Source organism: Miscanthus floridulus, chromosome 9, assembly GCF_019320115.1.
Source record: "Miscanthus floridulus cultivar M001 chromosome 9, ASM1932011v1, whole genome shotgun sequence".
In the NCBI taxonomy this organism is placed as follows: domain Eukaryota; kingdom Viridiplantae; phylum Streptophyta; class Magnoliopsida; order Poales; family Poaceae; genus Miscanthus; species Miscanthus floridulus.
In genome coordinates, this window is record NC_089588.1 from 56,770,975 (window position 1) to 56,791,614 (window position 20,640).

The 20,640-nt window shown below is 41.1% G+C and overlaps 1 protein-coding gene across 1 annotated transcript; it reads right to left on the reverse strand.

Annotated features, from left to right (window-relative positions):
- Positions 1 to 11,118: 11,118 nt before the first annotated feature.
- Positions 11,119 to 12,000, reverse strand: LOC136479958 (B3 domain-containing protein Os02g0764100-like). The gene is made up of 2 exons (XM_066477651.1): positions 11,758 to 12,000; positions 11,119 to 11,697 (listed from the first exon to the last, which is right to left on the reverse strand). Exons 1-2 carry the CDS (start codon positions 11,998 to 12,000, stop codon positions 11,119 to 11,121), a joined length of 822 nt encoding a protein of 273 aa, XP_066333748.1.
- Between the last annotated feature and the right edge of the window lie 8,640 nt (positions 12,001 to 20,640).

Here is a 20,640-nt window from a genome sequence, read left to right on the forward strand (position 1 = left end):
TGGCGGAAAAGTGGGCCATCCGATGACCAAAAAAGTATTGAACGTATAGCGTCTTCCCCACGGACGGCGTCAACTGTCGGTGCAGAAATTGACCAACAAGTAAATATTTGTAGTTTTGCCATACGTTGTGATCGGAGGTGGCCTAGCACTCAATGACTTAGGGTTTATACTGGTTCAGGCAACGTGCCCTACGTCCAGTTTGAGTCGGTCGGTGACTTTATTCCTGAGCCCAGGTGCTCGAAGTTTGCAGTGGGGTTACAAACGAGGAGAAAGATGAGGTGTACGAGAGGTCCAGTCGGCTCTGGTCGGAAGGGCCAAGAGCGACAGGAACTCTGCTATGAGCTAAGTGTTCAAGCGTGTGCTTGAGGTCCGAACCTAGCGGTTCTGTGGTTGTTAGCTAGTGAACTTGATCGATCTGGGTTAACTTGAATGACTTGTATGAACTTGAATCAACTTAGTCTCTTGGGAGAGAGCGCATCCCCTTTTATAGATGAAGGGGATGGCCCTACAAGTGAGAGGGAGAGAGTATGTATGCTTCTAAACCTTGTTGCCCACGCTGGTAGGTACATGATGATGGTAGGCGCCCACAACACTGTTGAATGTCGGATGCATGTGGGAGGTTACATCGTCTTGTTTTGGGTATGGCAGATATCGGTACCTGCATATATTGTTGATGCCCAGAGGCATATGAGGAGTTTCACCATATTCACTCGGTACGGTAAATTCCGGCGCCCACAACACTGTCGATGCCCCGAGGCACGTGGGGGCCTTACCGTATGGGAGTTAATGACGCCTACAATACTGTAGGTAAAAAGTCGGCGCCTACAACACTGTTTGTGTCAGGGCGGTTGTAGAGTACTGTTCCTGCAGGTGTACAGGGTACGGTCCCTGGTATCGTGGTTTGACTTGTGCGCCTTGCCTTGCTTTCTCCGTTCGTTCTTTGGTCCTTTCTGGGTAGGCGTCCCCGGTCGGTTGGTCCCAGTCGTCTCTGGTCGCGCCAGTCAGAGAAGAGCAGTGAGCAGGGCTTCTGCGTACCCCGGTCGGAGACGTGGGGTCGGAGTCGGAATTAGTGCTTTGGCCAGGTCTTCCGGTCAGAGAGGTTGTCCGGAGGCGGATGGAGTCAGAGCGAGCGCTCCGGTCGGAGAGGTAGGCCGGAGTCGGAAAACGGGTGCCGCTCCTCCTCGGCCAGACCTTTGTGATTGGTTCGCCTTTCTGGCCTGTTGTCCAGATACTTGGGTCGGCCCATGAGTTGCTCGCCGTCTACTTGGGCCGAGCCTTTGTTGAAAACCGATCCGCGAGGGACCCCGAGTTTGTGAACCTGACACAACCAATGAAATGATATCCATGTAAAATGTTGAAGCCTATCTAGGCAATAAGCGGTAGTTCAATCGGCAACCAGAGCCCCATGGCTACTCTGATGGACGCAGATCGATACAGTTAGTTGAAGCGAATTAACAAAGAACGTCAAGCGCTAGACACGTCTTGAAAAACAGTTTTTTTTTCCTTTGGGTGGCCATAAATACTAGAATTGAATTTAAAATTAGTCTTTGTTAATTATTATACCTTTTGTATTAGTCTTAGACACAGAAGGTGAAGGATTCATTTCCCTTGTCTAAACAAACTCCGGTTGTACGGTTGCAGGCCTGTACAAACTCAGGCTGCTGGGCGCCAGCACAGGGCCCCTATAATCTTTATTATTGATCAGGGTGCACCTGTCACATGTTCCGTTCTTAACAAAGATAGAAGAAAATAGAATTCCGCTTGTGTGCGTTCTGTGCTGATCCCAGTGTACGGTATGCTGCACGATTTTGTGACGTGTACAGATATCCTATCCCAGTGCACTGGTCCAAATGCAAAGAGGCAGACAACGATCGACATCCGACTAAATACATAGCCTTCGCCAAAGGCATCACAACCTAACTGAGAGGTTTCTGGTTGACCTCAGCTCCTTAGGGCTTTGTTCGGTTGACAAGGTTAAACCCCTGGAGGGATCCTATTCAAGGAGGGATTGAATGGATCCGACCTCAGCTTCTTAAAGCTTTGTTCGGTTGACATGGTTTAAACCCCTGGAGGGATCCTATTCAAGGAGGGATTGAATGGATCCCTCCCATGTCACTTAATTCCTTTTGGGGTTTAATCCATTTATTGAAACTCAAATCCCCTTAAAACACATGACTTTTTCCGGGCGAGAAATCCATGGGGATATTATTTGAATACCAATTTAATTATTCATGAAGGGTTTTTCATCCTTGTGTGTGCCTTCCCCTTGCCTCCCAATTAGCCCTAGGTTTTAATCCCCGGCCCGAAAACCAGTTCGATTAATCCCAGGTACTAGATAGCTCTCTGTTCAGAATGGGGCAAAAGTAGAATCTCTTGTGCTTTACATGAAACTCATCAGAGTTAAAAAATGTATAGTACTCCCAGAAGATTTGCACATGAAACTGCACATATTTACTCTAGATCTGTCTAGTAAATAATATAAGCTGGAACCATGAGCACCATGAGGCCCCTTGACAAAACACAAGTCTAATGCTTCGGTTCCTGTGACACCAGACTTGGCAACCTGCATTGCAAACAAAATTCAAATTAGAACAAAAGTGCTAGCCATATTGCTTACACATATCAAGAACTGGCAATACATTTGCATGTAATCGCTAGCAAAAAAATACTACATGAAGGCAGAAATACAGAGGTCAAAGGTAGTATTGAACTTTTCAAGGTTATATGAACACTAATATGCATGCAGCAAGCCCTTCCATCGCCAAAGAGTGCAAGTTATGACTTTTTTTAGGCATAATTTTACCTTCATGTAAATTAACAATTGAGCAGCCAATCGTAGCAGCACACAATATTCATGTTTGTTCAACTTGTAGTTTATGTGCACTCAGAACCCAAAATAATGTGTATGAATCTAGTGAGGAGGCCCTGACAGGAGAAGCCAGAAGGGATGCTGCTACCAGCACAGTTATCAATCCTGGAACCAGATTTCTCACAGAAGTCCAGGAAGCAGGAGTTACCACATCAAATAGATATTCTAACTAGTGATTTGCGCGCTCCCATGGGTGCGAGTCATGGCCACAGCTGTCTAAGAAATGGAATAATGTTGACACATAATGAATATGACAGGTTCTATCTGGGAAATGGAATAATGTTGATACGAACTGAACATATCACAGGAGGTATTTGTTTCCACCACTCAGACCACAGTTAGGACAACAACACGGCAACACACGTGCCAAAGGTCAAGCTGGATACACTACATATATTACATGAGACATAGAAGGTGTCCAAATAGTACTTATATCTTTCATGAAACAGTCCCACACAGCAACGGTAGATGTTCAAATAGTACATAATTTTACACGAAATAGTCCTAGGATAGTAAAAAATAAAATAGAAGTAGTGCTTTCATAAAGTCAGAATAACAATATCACCCAGAATAACAAAAATCACGGATAGTCCTAGGATAGTAAAAAATAAAATTTCAAAAAATAGTACTTATATCTTTCATGAAACAGTCCCACACAGCAACGGTAGATGTTCCAAATAGTACTTATATCTTTCATGAAACAGTCCCACACAGCAACGGTAGATGTTCAAATAGTACATAATTTTACACGAAATAGTCCTAGGATAGTAAAAAACAAAATAGAAGTAGTGCTTTCATAAAGTCAGAATAACAATATCACCCAGAATAACAAAAATCACGGCCATTATAAAAAATAAACAAAAATTTCTCTCAAATATAAATACTAATATATGTTATTAAAAAATAAATCGATATCCATAAAGTCAGAATAACAATGTTATTATTTCATTCACCTTGCAATATCACCCAGAATAACAATGTGCCAATTGACATTTTGCCCTTGTTTTTCAGAATCAGCACAAAACACAAGAGAAGTTGCAATAACCCGAAGATAGCATGACCATAAGTCAAGAGAAGCCAAGGCCAATAAGCTGGGCAACTATATAAAAAGAACACAAAGCTGATGTAAGACACATGCCGCTTGTCATCAATCTGGATCAAACAAAAGAGGCCATCCTTTTGTTCCAACAGATACCCTGGGTGCTGATGTATTCTGCGGGCGTAGTTCATTGGTTTCCAGTTCAACAACCTCAACACTCTTCTACACATGATTGCTGGCAATGGCACTTACATAAGGCAAACCATCAAGAAATCAGAATATTATTAACAAAATATTACCAAAAAAAGATTCCATAGAGGTAGGACCATATGCATTGCCTATCTATATTATGAAACTACAGTCATATAATCAAGAACGACTCTCTTGTCCTCGTCAACATAGCTGAACATGACAACAGTTTTTTTTTACTATATAAAGCTGGAAAATATCAGTCTACTTTCATGAAACTGACCTAGCTCTAAGCAGTTCCTGCCTGATCTAATCAGAATCAACAAAAACACATGTTCATCGACCATCACTACAGATAGGACCAGCAACATCAACCTGGGTATGGATGTGGAAACAAGGATTTTGGTGCAAATGAGTCCTTAGGATTGGAGCAGAAGCATTGATTCTGGGCGGCTGCAGATGGTAGAAACTGTATGGTTTAGATGATGGGTGGTCAAGCAGCTCTTCTTCGGCCAATGTACCTTGTTCCTTGGGATTTCCTTTGTTCACACAAGAATACTAAAGCTAATCCTTGTCCATTGTTGACAAGACAACAATATAAACTAATGCTTTTAATTTGGCAGCAAGCCAGCAACTATAATAAGAACTGCACTGTTTGATACAACTGTAAGTATTAATCTGACAATATATCAATCAAAGAGATTTCCTACCTGTCCTTACTAATCCTTCATGCTACCAACCAAGGAAATGATATCCATGTAAAATGCTGAAGCCTATCCTGGCAATAAGCGGTAGTTCAATCGGCAACCGGAGCCTCACCCTTATTCAACTAAACCAATGCGGTTGATGAAAACTGAGCTGATAAGGCCAGCGTGCATCGCAAAAAGTGATCATGGTAGTATGTGTACAGACATGAGCATATAAACACTGAAACACCTATCAATTCATTCTTATCTAGCTTTGCATAAAAACACCGGTTGCCATTTGGTGCCCATAAGCAACTTTTCAAATAGGCTTTACTTAAAACGATCTAAAATCTTCAGATGTAGGTTCAAAGTAATTTTAGAACCAGCATGTAAATGCAGCTAATGGAGAGAAGAACACAACTTTCATTTCAAGATTTTCACTTTGCTGCTAGGAAACCTATCATACCCGGTTTTAAGAACAAAACCAAGTATAAACCATATGTATGCCCAGAGATCAATCTCACACATATAGAGACAAATTACTGGAGTATCATGCTCAAAGCTTTATTACATCACGTTAAATCATCCATTACAATATTATCAGAGTTATAACTAAACACTCTGTATACTCCTCCATAAGCCACAGGGACACCAACTGGTTGACATCAAACCTTAAAATCCTTAGGATACTCGGCGAAAGCATTACCATCTGTTACCCACCTGGGATTTTTATCCAAGTAAAAAGTAAAGACAAGCGTAAGTATATCTCGTATTCAACAAGAATAACATGGGGTTATGAAGCTTAAAAGGATGACACTGGTTAACTGCGGTTAACATTTTAATAAATCACAATTTTAATCATTAAGTAGCAACAAGTTATGCTTAAGCCCCAATTAAACCACATGATCATAAATAAGAACAATGTTAATCAAATAAACATCAACATAAATTAAACATTAACATAAAGTGAGCAATATTCCATAAGTTTTCTAGGCCGCTCGTGACCTTGAGCACGACTGTTATAACAGTTTTACACTCTGCAGAGGTTGTACACTTTCACCATGAGTCGTGTTGCCCATATGCCTGGGTTAATTACTCCCAAAACACTTACAAGGTGTGCAGGAAGGGAACACTATGAAGTCTTTCAAAGGTTCGTCTAACAAGTTAGTAGCCGCTAGGTTTCGATGGCAAGGGGATGTAGAGCTCCCCTTCTGAATGGCACATTCCGTGCAGGCTATACACATAGGGACAGAGGCCGCACTATATCCAGCTCAGCAAGCCCCTTTTGTGTCTTTCGGTAACCACTAACAAGCTAGAAAAGGTTCTTCTATTGAACTAAAGCCAGAGCCATGTAGCTCTAATGGTTGTACTGTAAGTCCCAGATTTTGCTTACAGATAAGTTCTTAGGGAGGGCCAAGAGCATCATGCATAAAAGCCAATAGCTCTCTCGCCCTATGTCGATGTTGCTAAAAAACAAGTTTTATCATTTACTGCAAAGAGCCGTTAGTCAATATTCAGATCATGATTGTTTAAATTGAGCGCTAGCAAATAAAACTACCCATATGCATGTAAACCATCGGAGTCAAGGTACAAGATATCAAAAACTAGATCAGTCCTTGAGTCAACAGTATTAGACACATGCACATAAAATGATAGTGAATTTAAGGTGAATAGGTGTCAAGGATTATCACATGCGATACTTGCATTGATCAGAGAACTCCTTCTGATCCTGGTTGTCAACAAAGTACTCCTGGTCACCCACGTATTGCTCACCGTCTGTACTCGATCAACACAGCAACACACAAGCATCCAGAAGCAATTATGCATAGCAAACAAAAGCTATTGGTTAGAACAGTGTACCAACAATGGAAAAATATGTTGAAAAGTTGATAAAACTAATCTACGCATTGCTACCATCACATAGACGCAAATTGCATTGAAATCGGACTTAAAATGGAGAAGTTATGGTGTTTTAAAGATCTGGATGGCATAAGCGTAAATAAACTAGACTATTTTTTTAATTTAAATAAATAAAATCGGATTTCAAAACAGACCAGGGACGGTGGGCACCATTTTGGAAAAGATCGAGCGTGAAAACAGAAGAAAATAGACTGCTTTGTAATTTATTTTGAACAGGTGGACTGTGGGTTGATTTTAATAAAACTGTGAAGTAACCTAATGAGCGATGTATGAAGTTTGAACAAAGGCACATGTTTGTTTGGCAAACACTAGTACAAGCAAAGACTAGTACATGCCATATAAACATATATAATATGGTTGATTAACAATAGCTACCAAACCTGATGGGTAAGATACAAGTCGGTAGATAGATTAGTTGGGATGCCAACGAGATAAGTGGGCCACGAATACATTACACTGTAGCAAACAGGTATATACTATTTATACAACTTAGCACACCTAGATACTAGTGATCACACACCAAACATGGGAGGACAAACCCGGCAGACAATGAACAAGGATGAGAAGGGTGTCTCAAACCATTCCTACAAAGAACTCTACAATTTAAGAACTAACCCGAACGTAGTGAAATACAAAGGATAGACAAGGCTGTCACTACATACTACCTACCACAACTATCCGCGGTGAGAGCCGCAGACTATAGTCTAGACACCGCGCCTAACCATGAGAGGTGTTGGGTGACCTGCCCTTGGTCAGCCGCCCGCCCACGATAGGTGGGGCACTACATCTTCTACAGGGCAGCCCAACTTGTGATGTCCATGTTGTGTACAATGTTTCTATGCAATTGGAGATCCAATGTGGAAATGGTGGGTCCATGGATCCGTGTGAACATCCAATTGGACCATTGATCTTCAACCAACTTGAAACCAATAGTGATGATCTTGTAAAGTTGGGTTTCTTGATGTTTACATGGATTGAGGTCTAGGGGGTAACCCTAGGTTAGTCGACACCACATATATAGGGTGGGGTCACCCACCCATGTTGGCCCATTTCATTCATCTTTTGTTCAATGTCTCCTGTGAAGGTTAGTTCTCCAAATAATATGGTATGAACTTTATTTGAAAGGAACAAGACATGATCATGCTATGTTTATCATTCTTTTGAAGAGATGTTGATGGTTGGATTTAGGGTTTAGGGTTTAGTGACCATCAACACTGGTGGTTATATTACAATGTGTTTGTAGACATTGATGCTAACATTGTACCTCTTTCCCAAAATTGTCTTCGCAACGTATATTATGTAATTTTATCCTAAGGTATTTGTTATCGCATATGTAGTTTTGTTCTAAGGTCTTTGGAATGATTCTATATCTAAAAATTTGGACGAATATACCTCTCTAGAGTATATGCTTGCAATAATAATTTTCAAATGATTTCAATTAAGTAGGCATATATAGTTTTTGGACAATTCCAATTAGTAGAACCTACAGTGAGCACCACTGCCGGTTGATCAGCAGACCTGATACTAATATTGAGAATCACTGCAGGTTGAAAAATAGACCCGACAATGACATTGAGGGGCATTGCCGGTTGAAAAATAGACTCAACAATGATATTGAGCACCATTGCAGTTTAAAACTACATCTAGCACTATTTAAAAGTACATCTGGCACTGCCTATATTTGAATGGTTTAAAAGTAGATTCTTAATTTGGGTGGATATACAATATAGACAATCCCAATTCAATTAGCACTATACCAAATATATAACAGAACAATTAGAGTCTAGATACAATATAGACCGTCCCAATTAGCACTAAACAACTAGAACTGTAATGCACTTAAGCAGAACAAGGATTCCTCCTCCAATTTCAACTAAAATAGACAAATTCTTCGTGAGATCTTCATCCTTGGGATTCTTCTGATTCACCTCTCCATGCACCGGTGAAGTCTCAGTCTTTTCAGGCACCATTTTAGCATATCAACATATTCTTCCTCCCAATATGAGAATTGGCCTCGACTACCATCCACTGAAAGAACACCAAAGCATGAACTTCTATTGAAAATCACAAAAGTGGACAGAACTCAGACAAAAGTGGACACAAAACCTAACCTTGTGATTCGAACACTTGTGGATTGTCTTACTTCTTCATCTTGAACTCCAACACCTTGTGGCTTTCACCCACACTTGTTGCGCTCAATGAGAGGGAGCTCCGACCTTAGTCGCTTATCATGAGAGGTGGATGACCTAGGCAGGGGTGCCATCTATGGTAGTGACCTCCGATGGGGTCTCCATGTTGGTCAAAACCGATGGCTCCTTCAACTTATAGTGAGCCACCGAATCTACATTCTCCTTCAACTTACACTGAATTGTAATACTTCACAGTGAATATTTTTGAGATACATTGATATGGTATATATGGATTACCTAATTAAGGTTTTCTTTTGAACATATGGATATGATATGATATGCCTTTGTATTGTTTTGATCTGTATTTATCTATAACACATGTCTAGAATTGTTTTGATTATGTCAATATACAAAATATCCTCATCTGCATTATTGTCCAGACGTGTATGTACCTACAACATAATACTTGTGAAACTTGTACGTACATGATCACACATGCAGGATCTCCCCACCTCCACCTGAGGCACCTGAGTTTGTCCCTGGATCTGTGCCATCGAGGCCAACTTTGCTGCTAGCCCAATTCCCATTTTCAACCATTGTAAGTAATCTTATCTTACACTCAATATAACACAGATTTTATTACATCCTAACACACTTTTATAATTTACCATAGATAGTTCGGCTGATTAGATGGCTCCAAGATACACTCTGATTTCTCGAAGCTCACTAAATCATCATTTGACAACCAACATCCATGATGGTGAGAGATTTCTCTATAATATCACTTTCAACATTGGCGAAAGATGGGTGGGCCCGAGGACGTCCGAGAAATTACTGTTGGGGGATGACGGGCACCGAATCAAAGAACAGTTCAGACAATGTTGTGAGACTATGTATGAAGGAACCAGCGACCAATGGATTCATAATTATTGACTTCTCATACAGTGACTACAAGCTTTACACGAGAACAATCTATACGTCGCAGCAGTTAGTGAGCTGACTGCTCAGGGCATTGACAAAGATGTGGTATAGTCAAAGTGGTGCTCTCGTGTGTGTGTGTATTATTTTTCATTCATGGCGGTCATATGTATTCTAATTACTGACACCACTTGTTGATTATGTATCATGATTCGACGTACGCTGCGTGTAGCTTCCACACTATTCTGACTCAAGCTATGGAGCAGCTTGGGTACCACTGGTACTATGCATGTTCAAGGCCCACCTCACATGGATTGCAGGATCATCTGGATTTTGCTTTAGGAGAGAGCCCATTTGCAGTGCAATCGTTCTTTTGAGGCAAAAAGCTAACTCATGCATTGACATACTTAAATGATGTGCTCGGATACAAAATAGGGGATGTTCGTTACATGATTATGTCATGGTACATGGTAACCATTAGTAGTGGGGGTTCTCCACTTAGTGGGAATTTGTACTTCATCTCTACCTATTAAGTCTTCTAGTTATGATGTATTCATACATCTTATATCTTGTGAGAAATGCGATGGCAATAAAATTTCTCTGGTGCATTATAATAATTATTGCCGAGAGGTTGTAGTAGCACTCAATAATTCACTGTAGAGTGTGCACTAATCCAACAATGGTTCCATGAGTATCACCACCAGGTTGAAGCATGAACCACTAGTGGTGTCATAACTCATAAGTGTCACTACTGGTTAATGCTCTAACCCAGCACTGACACTCATGATAACACTACTGGGTGATGCGTCCAGCCGACAGTGATACTCATGAGATCAGTTCCGGCTAATGATTAGAACTGGCAGCGATAGCATATTATCAGTGTCAGTTCGTGAAACTAGCAGTGATAGGCCATGTCTTTCACTGCCGATTATCCTCTGCGCCCAGAAGTAATTTTGGCTTTGATGGGGCTCCGACCTGACAGTTTCTGGCGCAGTGAATAAGAGATTCTTGATGCAAAATTATCTTCTAGCTTCTACAAGTGAGATATTAAAATTGATTGAGAAAGCCAACTAATATGCCGTCTACTATTTTTAGAGACATGAAAAACTTATTGATATATCAAGCAATTCTTTTAGGAACTATTGAAGATGCTCCAATAACAATAATCTTAATACCTCACACCGAGCCGTTAAGTTAACAATTGCAGATGGATGGACAACAAACTACACAAGGTGGAGAGGATACCATATAATACAGGAGTAGACCCTACGCGTCTACGATCAGATTAGATAGATAGCTCAGACCAAGAAGGTTGACAATGATGTGCTAATTATAGCTCGCTTTGGTCATTTTAGCTAGCTTGTACGTCTAGGCTGTAGCAATATCAACACCGAACAGCAAGACGGCATGGCAATGAACGGCAATCGCATCGGCCACGGCATCTTGTGGTTGTGGCTTCTTCTGCGTCTTCCAGTAGTCTATGTGCATCTGCTTGTACGCCCCAAACGCGGACCGGGAGAATGCCACTTTGTCCCCAGCTTGGAGGCCCTTCTCCCGAATGAATCGTCCCCATCCCTTGGTGATGACGTACATCCGGCTGGTCGCGCTGAACGAGTACCTGAACCGCCACGTCTTCTCGGAGCCGTCCACGAAGTCGATGAGCATGCCAATACCGTTGGCCATCATGGGGTTGCGGTTCAGAAACAAGTGCTTCTCGGCGTGCTGCTTCGGCACGACGAGGCGGTTGAGCTTGCCAACGTCGCTGGGCGTCAGCGCCTTGTGGAAAAGATGTTCTCGCGCCCGCGTCGCCGGCTGCGCACGCGCTGCCCGCCACAGGCTCGGCCTCACCTCGTCGGCAGATGTCTGCATCCGCAACGTGGTCTTCACGGTCACGGACTTGGAGGTCGTCGCCTGGAACGCAAGCTCTCCGTCGTCCGTCGCGCACTCCTCTGAGAAGTTGGTGACGCCTTGGCAGCGGCGCGCAGCCACGTCGTCGTAGCCGCACACCGCGGTTTCTTCCTCAGGGAACGTGCCCATCCACTTCCGTGTGGGCCGTTCGTAGGTTTGGGCGCCGCAGCAGCCCCCGTTCGAAGGCTGCAGCATAACGCCATTGATGAACCGAGACGGTGGAAGCTGTTGCTCCGCCGCCTTGAAGTCGGCACAGTCTATGGCCGCGAAGGCCATTTTGGTGCTGGACTCAGTCATCGCAGCAGTATAAGTCGCGGCGGCGGATAGCCTCCAGAAGGACATGGTGGCTGAGTATTCTCCACTTTGTCCTGCTACTATTTCGCTAGGTACAGCTAGCTACGCGAGGTCATTGGTGGACGGGTACATATATATTTATAGAGTGTGCGTGTGTGTCTGGTCCATCCGGTTAATTTGGAACCTCTACATATGTTTCGTCGCGTTTATTGTTACCAAATACCAACACCATCTGTTTCTTCATTCAGTTTTTATTACTTCATCGGGCTGTCATTTATGCTCACCAGTACACAGAATTCCAGACATATTTCTACCAGCGTTTCAAGCTTTCGTTAGTGCGAAAGGTCAGTGTAAATCGTGAACTTCACGGGAGTCTTCTTGAGATCCGCCAGTGTAAATCTGTCGGTTGGCGTTTCAGGCTTCCGCTAGTGTGAAAGACATGTGAAAATCGTGAACTTCATAGACGTTCTTGAGATCCGCTAGTGTAAATCTATTTACACTGGCGATTTGATTAAGGCAACCGCCAGTGTAAAATAGATTTACCCTGGTGGTTCACCTAAGCCAGTTGCCAGTGTAAATTCATTTTCAGAGGTAGTTAGTTTAGGAAAACTGCCAATGTAAATACATTCATAGGCGATTTATGTAAAATAGCCACCTCTGGAAATTGATTTCCAGAGGCAATTTGCAGAGGCGGTTTAGTAGCACAAACGGCGAGTGAAGTGTTTTTTAAAATTTAAAATTTCCCACCATATATTTCTTGCCAGAGAAGGCACTGTTCCTTATATGATTCTGCACATGTATAGTACATTGGTCCTTCTGCTTTAGCACCTTTTTCTCGATAAGAAAGTTTCTATTATGTTTGAAATTTAATTATTACATCGAGTTGATAAAATCAGCTTGAAAACACTCTCGTCCTCTGCATATTATGATGCACACAACCTACAAATTTTAAATAAACACAGGCACACTAATATTAATCAATTAGTAGACTAGATCACCACCTATATCCCTAGAAAAAACATTCCTTGACCATATGTGTCAATTGTAGATAAACCACCACAACCAAATCTTGGGAAGTCGTCCTTGTAGTATAACTCGCACGGGATAAGCCGGCCTAGGTATGAAACCAATGGTTATACAATAATACCCGCTCCTAATAGGAAATGCCATAACCATCTTCCGAGCATGATGGATACCACTACTACATACTGGATCTGTAGAGGTGGCTGGAATGCCTCTACTCTTCCGCCTCCAGAAATCATCGGTTTGTAGAGGTGGCTATATTTCGATCCACCTCTACATATCGTCACAAGACGCCACCAGGCAGTCACAAGTCAAGCAATTTTTCACACGAAAAAAATGAGTGATTCGCAGCCACAGGGGCTCGCGCTTATCTCCCCTATCCACTCCACCTTTCTCGCGTGTTATCTTTATCCGATTTTGAAATAAGTATTTCGGACCCTAAACGAATTCAAATGAAAAAGATGTGAACTACAAAGTTGTATAACTTTTCAAGATCTACAACTTTAGTTTTGGTTATTTCTCCATCTGAGGTCGTTGAAAATTTTGAATTTCAAATGTGAGAAAGTTAAAAGTAATTTTCTTTGGATAGATGATTTCAAATGAAAAGGTTGTCAACTACAAAGTTGCATAACTCTTTGAGATCTACAATTTTTGTTTTGATAGTTTCTCCATCTGAGGATTTTAATAGAAGATGTTGATAATTTTTAGATGCAGATTTGATAGGATATTTAATTTTTCAAATAATAAGATAAAAATTAGGTTATGCAAATTATCTATCACAATAAGAGTACATGGGTAACTAAACGCAAATATAGGTGTACTTGAGATCATGTTTCTTCATGCATATGTGGGTAGTTTAAATTTAGAGTCATATATTACTTTATGTCGTTTTGCGCAATAGCAGTGGAGGGTAATTATTTAGAAAATAGAAGAGCTCCAATAGTTATTATTATCAATGGTGATTAGGTTATACCGAATTGGTGGTCAAATGTTTTAGATTTTTGTGAGAATTTCAAGTATATATCTTTTATTTTCCTATCGTATCTCGTGAGGATTAACATGGAGGCTCCATTAGGGACCTGTAACACCCTAAAATTTGCCTCTTTTGAAAATAGAGCTAAAATGATTAAATTTGGAATTTGGTGTACATTAAAACATAGGAAATAAAAATTTTCATGAAATTAAAATTTAATATAAAGTTTAGAAACATGGATGTGCATACCTGTCGATGCATTTGAATTATTTGGTTGAGAGGTTTGAATTGCTTTTGGAAGAGAAATTAAAAATGGCTTTGAAATAAAAGAGAATTGGGAATTGAAAGAATTTAAAAAGTTATAAATTTTAATTCTGAAAGCCTACTAAAATTTACCATTTGTATTTGAATTGAAAAGAATATTTGAATTAATATTTAACCTGATCTGGTTTAAAGAAATTTAAACCATATTCGAATTTGATTTGATTCACGTTTAAATCTGGGTTTGAAAACAAAATAGCAAAGGGATTCTTCGTTTTTTTTCCTTCCTACCCAGCATCTGGCCCAGCTTGATCTTCTTTCCCACCGGCCCACCTTCTCCCCACTCTTTCTCCCCCCTTTCCCGCAGGCCTTTTTCCTCTTCCCCACGTGGGCTAGCAGCCGGCCGTAGCCCGCTCCCGCCCCAGCTTCCTTGTTCCGTTGCGCGGCCCTGCATAGCAATCGGCCCAGCCAAAGGCCAGGCCCAGCCAGTCGCCCGCGCCCTCTCCCCTTTCTTCCGATGACAGGTAGGGCCGCCTTGTCAGCAACCCGTCTCCTTCCTCCAGCCGTCCCCAAGCCGGACTCTGCGTCGTCGCCCGGGAGTCTGTGTCCGCGCCACTCCTGCCTCGCTCGGTTGCGTGCCTCCCAAGCCGCGCCAGCACCATAAATAGCGAGCCCGTGCCCGCCGCCTCCACCCCAATCTCCTGCGTTGCAGCCACCTTCGCCGAGCCACCGCTTATGCCCGCAGCCGCGCCGCCGCGAGCTCCAGTCCGCCCCACCCGCGCTCGAGGCCACCACCATGCCGTCCCAGATTCCCCCGAACCCTCCATCGAGCTCGCCTCGAGCTCCTCTCTCTCCCCGTTGTCCTCCCGTGCTCTGTGGTAACCGGAAGCATCGAAGCCGACGTCGCCGGCAAGGTTCGGCCATGGCGCCGCCGTCTGGATGCAGCCGTCGGCGACCTCTTATGCCCCAATCGATCACAGCCGTCCGATTCGCGATCAACATCCCAGATTAGAAGGTACCTGTTCATAGGCACAATTGCAAAAGAGCCCTCGAGTTTTTCTGATTTCGAATCCGCAGTCCCTAGCGCTTTTTCAGATTTTGTTTTCTCTATTTGAAAACATATTTTATTTCGGTTCAGTCCAAAATACGCTTTCAGCTATTTACAGATTTGCCACTAATTTTGTTTTAGCCATAACTTCTCCGTTTTAACTCCGATTTGATCCGTTCAACTTGCGTTAGGTTTGTAATTTCGTAATATACGTGTGTCATACTACTGTTCAGTATGTTTTTAACTTTTAAAATTCGTGATTAGATTTAATCTATTATTTTATTAAAGGAAAACTTGTTTAAATCATATCTTCTACGTTTTAGATCTGTTTTAGCTCATTCAAGTTGCGTTAGATTCATAGCAACGAGATCTACGCGTTAGTAACGATGTTTATCATATCATTATTTCTGAAATTTCATGGTTTAAATCATAACTTGAATAACAATTACGCAACTGGGTTTTGTAAATAAAATATGATTTGTTTTACTTTAGTTTTATAACTCAAATCCAAATTTGATTTAATCCAATTTATATAAGCTTTTATATAGTTAAATAAATGAAGCCTATAGTTTTCTTTTTCGTGTGTAAAGCAATTCTTTCGGTAGTTGTATCTTTTCAACCATAGTTCCGATTAGCGTGTTTTCGCGTCTGTGTGTACATAGCGAGACGTAGATTCGTTTTACAAACTTTTCATCTTAATTTGATGTTTGGTGTATTGTTCTAATTTAGATCTATTGTTTGCTTCGTGTATGATTGTATGGATGCTTGTGTGGTGCATTATGATTACGTCCAGTCGGTGAGATATACGTGGTGATCGAGAAGAAGAAGAACGTTGAAGATTAAAGCTTACCGAAGGATCGGTGTTTAAGGCAAGTATAGCATGGGATCTTCCTTGTTGTCCTATTCATCTTTAATCATTTAATTCATACTGCATGTGTCTACCTTGACTGCCACTAAGGATTTCCTAGTACTTTGCTACCCTGTACCTTGACGCCTTTGGGTTATTGCATTGGGTAGTATGATGCTAGTGCTCAATTAAAGACTATGATCTTGTAACTTGACTAATGGTATATGCAATAAACACTAAAAGATGCCTTTTAGCAACATGAAACAAGGGGGTTAGAGCATTGGGCTATTCATGGTGCTCTAGATTCCTCTCCCTAAGGACTTATCTGTAAGTGATCATCCGGGACTTACAGTACAGCTGTGAGGGCTACATGGCTCTGGCTTTAGCTCAGTATGAGGACCTTTTCTAGCTTGTTAGAGGTTACCTTTATTGGCGTAAGAATGGCTTGCCGAATCGGGTATAGAGCGGCCTCTGTCCCCATGTGTATAGGCTGTGTGTCAATGTGCCATCGGGAATGGGGGGCTCTACATCTGTTTGCCGAGTGAATCTAATGGCCCTAACTTGTTAGACGAACCTTTGAAAGGCTTCATAGTGAACCCTGCCGACCTTCCTTGGTAGTGGGTCAAGAGGTTGGCCGCCTCGGGTGAAAGGGTAAATCACGACTCACAGTGAAAGTGTACAACCTCTGCAGAGTGTAAAACTGGTATATCAGCCGTGCTCACGGTCACGAGCGGCCTTGGAACATTTACGGAATAGATGATGGATATTGATGATACTAATGATGAAGATGCTCATTAATGATTACTGTTTATGATGTTCATTATTCATGTTTACCTGATCATGTGTTTATGGGCTTGTGATAAACTTGTTGCTACTCAATTGCTAAAATCACGACTCATTAAAAGCTAATCGCAGTTAAACCAGTGTCAGCCTTTTGAGCCTCATGAACCCCATGTTATATTTGTTGAGTACGACATGTACTTACGCTTGCTTTATTTTACACATATTTGGAAAAAATCCCAGATGGGTACCAGATTACTAGAGTTTGGAGGAATTAGGCTTGTGATCAACCAGTCAGTTGTCCCTGTGGATTGGAGTCTTCGCCTGAAGATCGGAGTTGTCTTTCTGCGGTCTATACTCTGAGGTTATAATCTTTATACTAATACGCTATATATTTAAGCATTGTCTTTTGATATTACCCTTATTTGTAGCTATATGTGAGATTTGACTTCCTGGGCTCACATATGGTGTGTATCTGGTTTTGTTCTTAAAACCGGGTGCGACAAGACCTCTAGTTAGAATTTCTAGTACTTATCTTTTTCTTAGCGTTATATGTATTTAGTTGAAATCTAGTACCAAGATGTATGAACTCTAGTTACATCCCTTTATGTGACTTTATGAGTCAAAGTGCTAGCCATATTGCTTACACATATCAAGGACTGGCAATACATTTGCATGTAATCCCTAGCAAAAAATACTACATGAAGGCAGAAAATACAGAGGTCAAATGTAGTATTGAACTTTTCAAGGTTATATGAACACTAATATGCATGCAGCAAGCCCTTCCATCGCCAAAGAGTGCAAGTTATGACTTTTTTTTAGGCATAATTTTACCTTCATGTAAATTAACAATTGAGCAGCCAGTCGTAGCAGCACACAATATTCATGTTTGTTCAACTTGTAGTTTCTGTGCACTCAGAACCCAAAATAATGTGTATGAATCTAGTGAGGAGGCCCCTGACAGGAGATGGCCAGAAGGGATGCTGCTACCAGCACAGTTATCAATCCTGGAACCAGATTTCTCACAGAAGTCCAGGAAGCAGGAGTTACCACATCAAATAGATATTCTAACTAGTGATTTGTGCGCGCCCATGGGGGCGAGTCATGGCCACAGCTGTCTAAGAAATTGAATAATGTTGACACAGAATGAATATGACAGGTTCTATCTGGGAAATGGAATAATGTTGATACAAACTGAACATATCATAGGAGGTATTTGTTTCTACCACTCAGACCACAGTTAGGACAACAACACGGCAACACACGTGCCAAAGGTCAAGCTGGATACACTACATATATTACATGAGACATAGAAGGTGTCAAAATAGTACTTATATCTTTCATGAAACAGTCCCACACCGCAACGGTAGATGTTCAAATAGTACATAATTTTACACGAAATAGTCCTAGGATAGAAAAAAATCACGGGTTAACCAAAAATCACCACAAAAATAGAGCACAGAAGGCAAACACAAGCCGAGAAAAATTAACCACAAATGTCTCATAATACTACGACAACTGATAATATGTGTTTATTATATTAATTGTCTACGGTCCTCCAAGACAAAAGTATTGAAATGTGATCACCACACTTGATTTGGTTTTTGTTTTCTATGGGAAACCATAAGTGTATCTTAATACAGTAAACATTATTTCATTCACCATGAAATATCCCCCAGAGAATAACAATGTGCCAATTGACATTTTGCCCTTGTTTTTTAGAATCAGCACAAAACACAAGAGAAGTTGCAATAACCCGAAGATAGCATGACCATAAGTCAAGAGAAGCCAAGGCCAATAAGCTAGGCAACTATATAAAAAGAACACAAAGCTGATGGAAGACACATGCCGCTTTTCATCAATCTGGATCAAACAAAAGAGGACATTCTTCTGTTCCAACAGATACCCTGGGTGCTGCTGTATTCTGCGGGCGTAGTTCATTGGTTTCCAGTTCAACAACCTCAACACTCTTCTACACATGATTGATGGCAATGGCACTTACATAAGGCAAACCATCAAGAAATCAGAATATTATTAACAAAATATTATCGAAAAAAGATTCCATAGAGGTAGGAGCATATGCATTGCCTATCCTATATTATGAAACTACAGTCATATAATCAAGAACGACTCTTTTGTTCTCATCAACATAGTTGAACATGACAACAGTTTTTTTACTATATAAAGATGGAAATTATCAGTCTACTTTCATGAAACTGACCTAGCTCTAAGCAGTTCCTGCCTGATATAATCAGCATCAACAAAAACACATGTTCATCGACCATCACTGCAGATAGGACCAGCAACATCAACCTGGGTATGGATGTGGAAACAAGGATTTTGGTGCAAATGAGTCCATAGGATTGGAGCACAAGCATTGATTCTGGCCGGCTGCAGATGGCAGAAACTGTATGGTTCAGATGATGGGTGGTCAAGCAGCTCTTCTTCGGCCAATGTACTTTGTTCCTTGGGATTTCCTTTCTTCACACAAGAAGAATACTAAAGCTAATCCTTGACCATTGTTGACAAGACAACAATATAAACTAATGCTTTTAATTTGGCAGCAAGCCAGCAACTATAATAAGAACTGTACTGTTTGATATAACTGTAAGTACTAATCTGGCAATATATCAATCAAAGAGATTTCCTACCTGCCCTTACTAATCCTTGATGCTACAAACCAATGAAATGATATCCATGTAAAATGCTGAATCCTATCCAGGCAATAAGCGGTAGTTCAATCGGCAACCGGAGCCTCACGGCTCTGGCACCCTTCATCAACTAAACCAATCCGATAGATCAAAAATGAGCTGATAAGGCCAGCATGCATCGCAAAAAGTGATCAAAGTATTATGTGTACAGACATGAGCATATAAACACTGTAACACCTATCAATTCATTCTTATCTAGCTTTGCATAAAAACACCTGTTGCCATTTGGTGCCCATAAGCAACTTTTCAAACAGGCTTTACTTAAAACGATCTAAAATCTTCAGAAGTAGGTTCAAACTAATTTTAGAACCAGCATGTAAATGCAGCTAATGGAGAGAAGAACACAACTTTCATTTCCAGATTTTCACTTTGCTGCTAGGAAACCTGTCATACCCGGTTTTAAGAACAAAACCAAGTATAAACCATATGTGTGCCCAGAGATCAATCACACACATATAGAGAAAAATTACTGGAGTATCATGCTCCAAGCTTTATTACATCATGTTTAATCATCCATTACAATATTATCAGAGTTATAACTAAACACTCCGTATACTCCTCCATAAGCCACATGGACACCAACTGGTTGACATCAAAACTAAAAATCCTTAGGATACTTGGCGAAAGCATTACCATCTGTTACCCTTCTGGGATTTTTGTCCAAGTAAAAAGTAAAGACAAGCGTAAGTACATCTCGTACTCAACAAGAATAACATGGGGTTATGAAGCTCAAAAGGATGACACTGGTTAACTACGGTTAGCATTTTAATAAATCACAATTTTAATCATTAAGTAGCAACAAGTTATGCTTAAGCCCCAATTAAACCACATGATCATAAATAAGAACAATGTTAATCAAATAAATATCAACATAAATTAAACATTAACATAAAGTGAACAATATTCCATAAGTTTTCAGGCCGCTCATGACCGTGAGCACGGCTGTTATAACAGTTTTACACTCTGCAGAGGTTGTACACTTTCACCATGAGTCGTGTTGCCCATATGCCCGGGTTAATTACTCCCAAAACACTTCCAAGGTGTG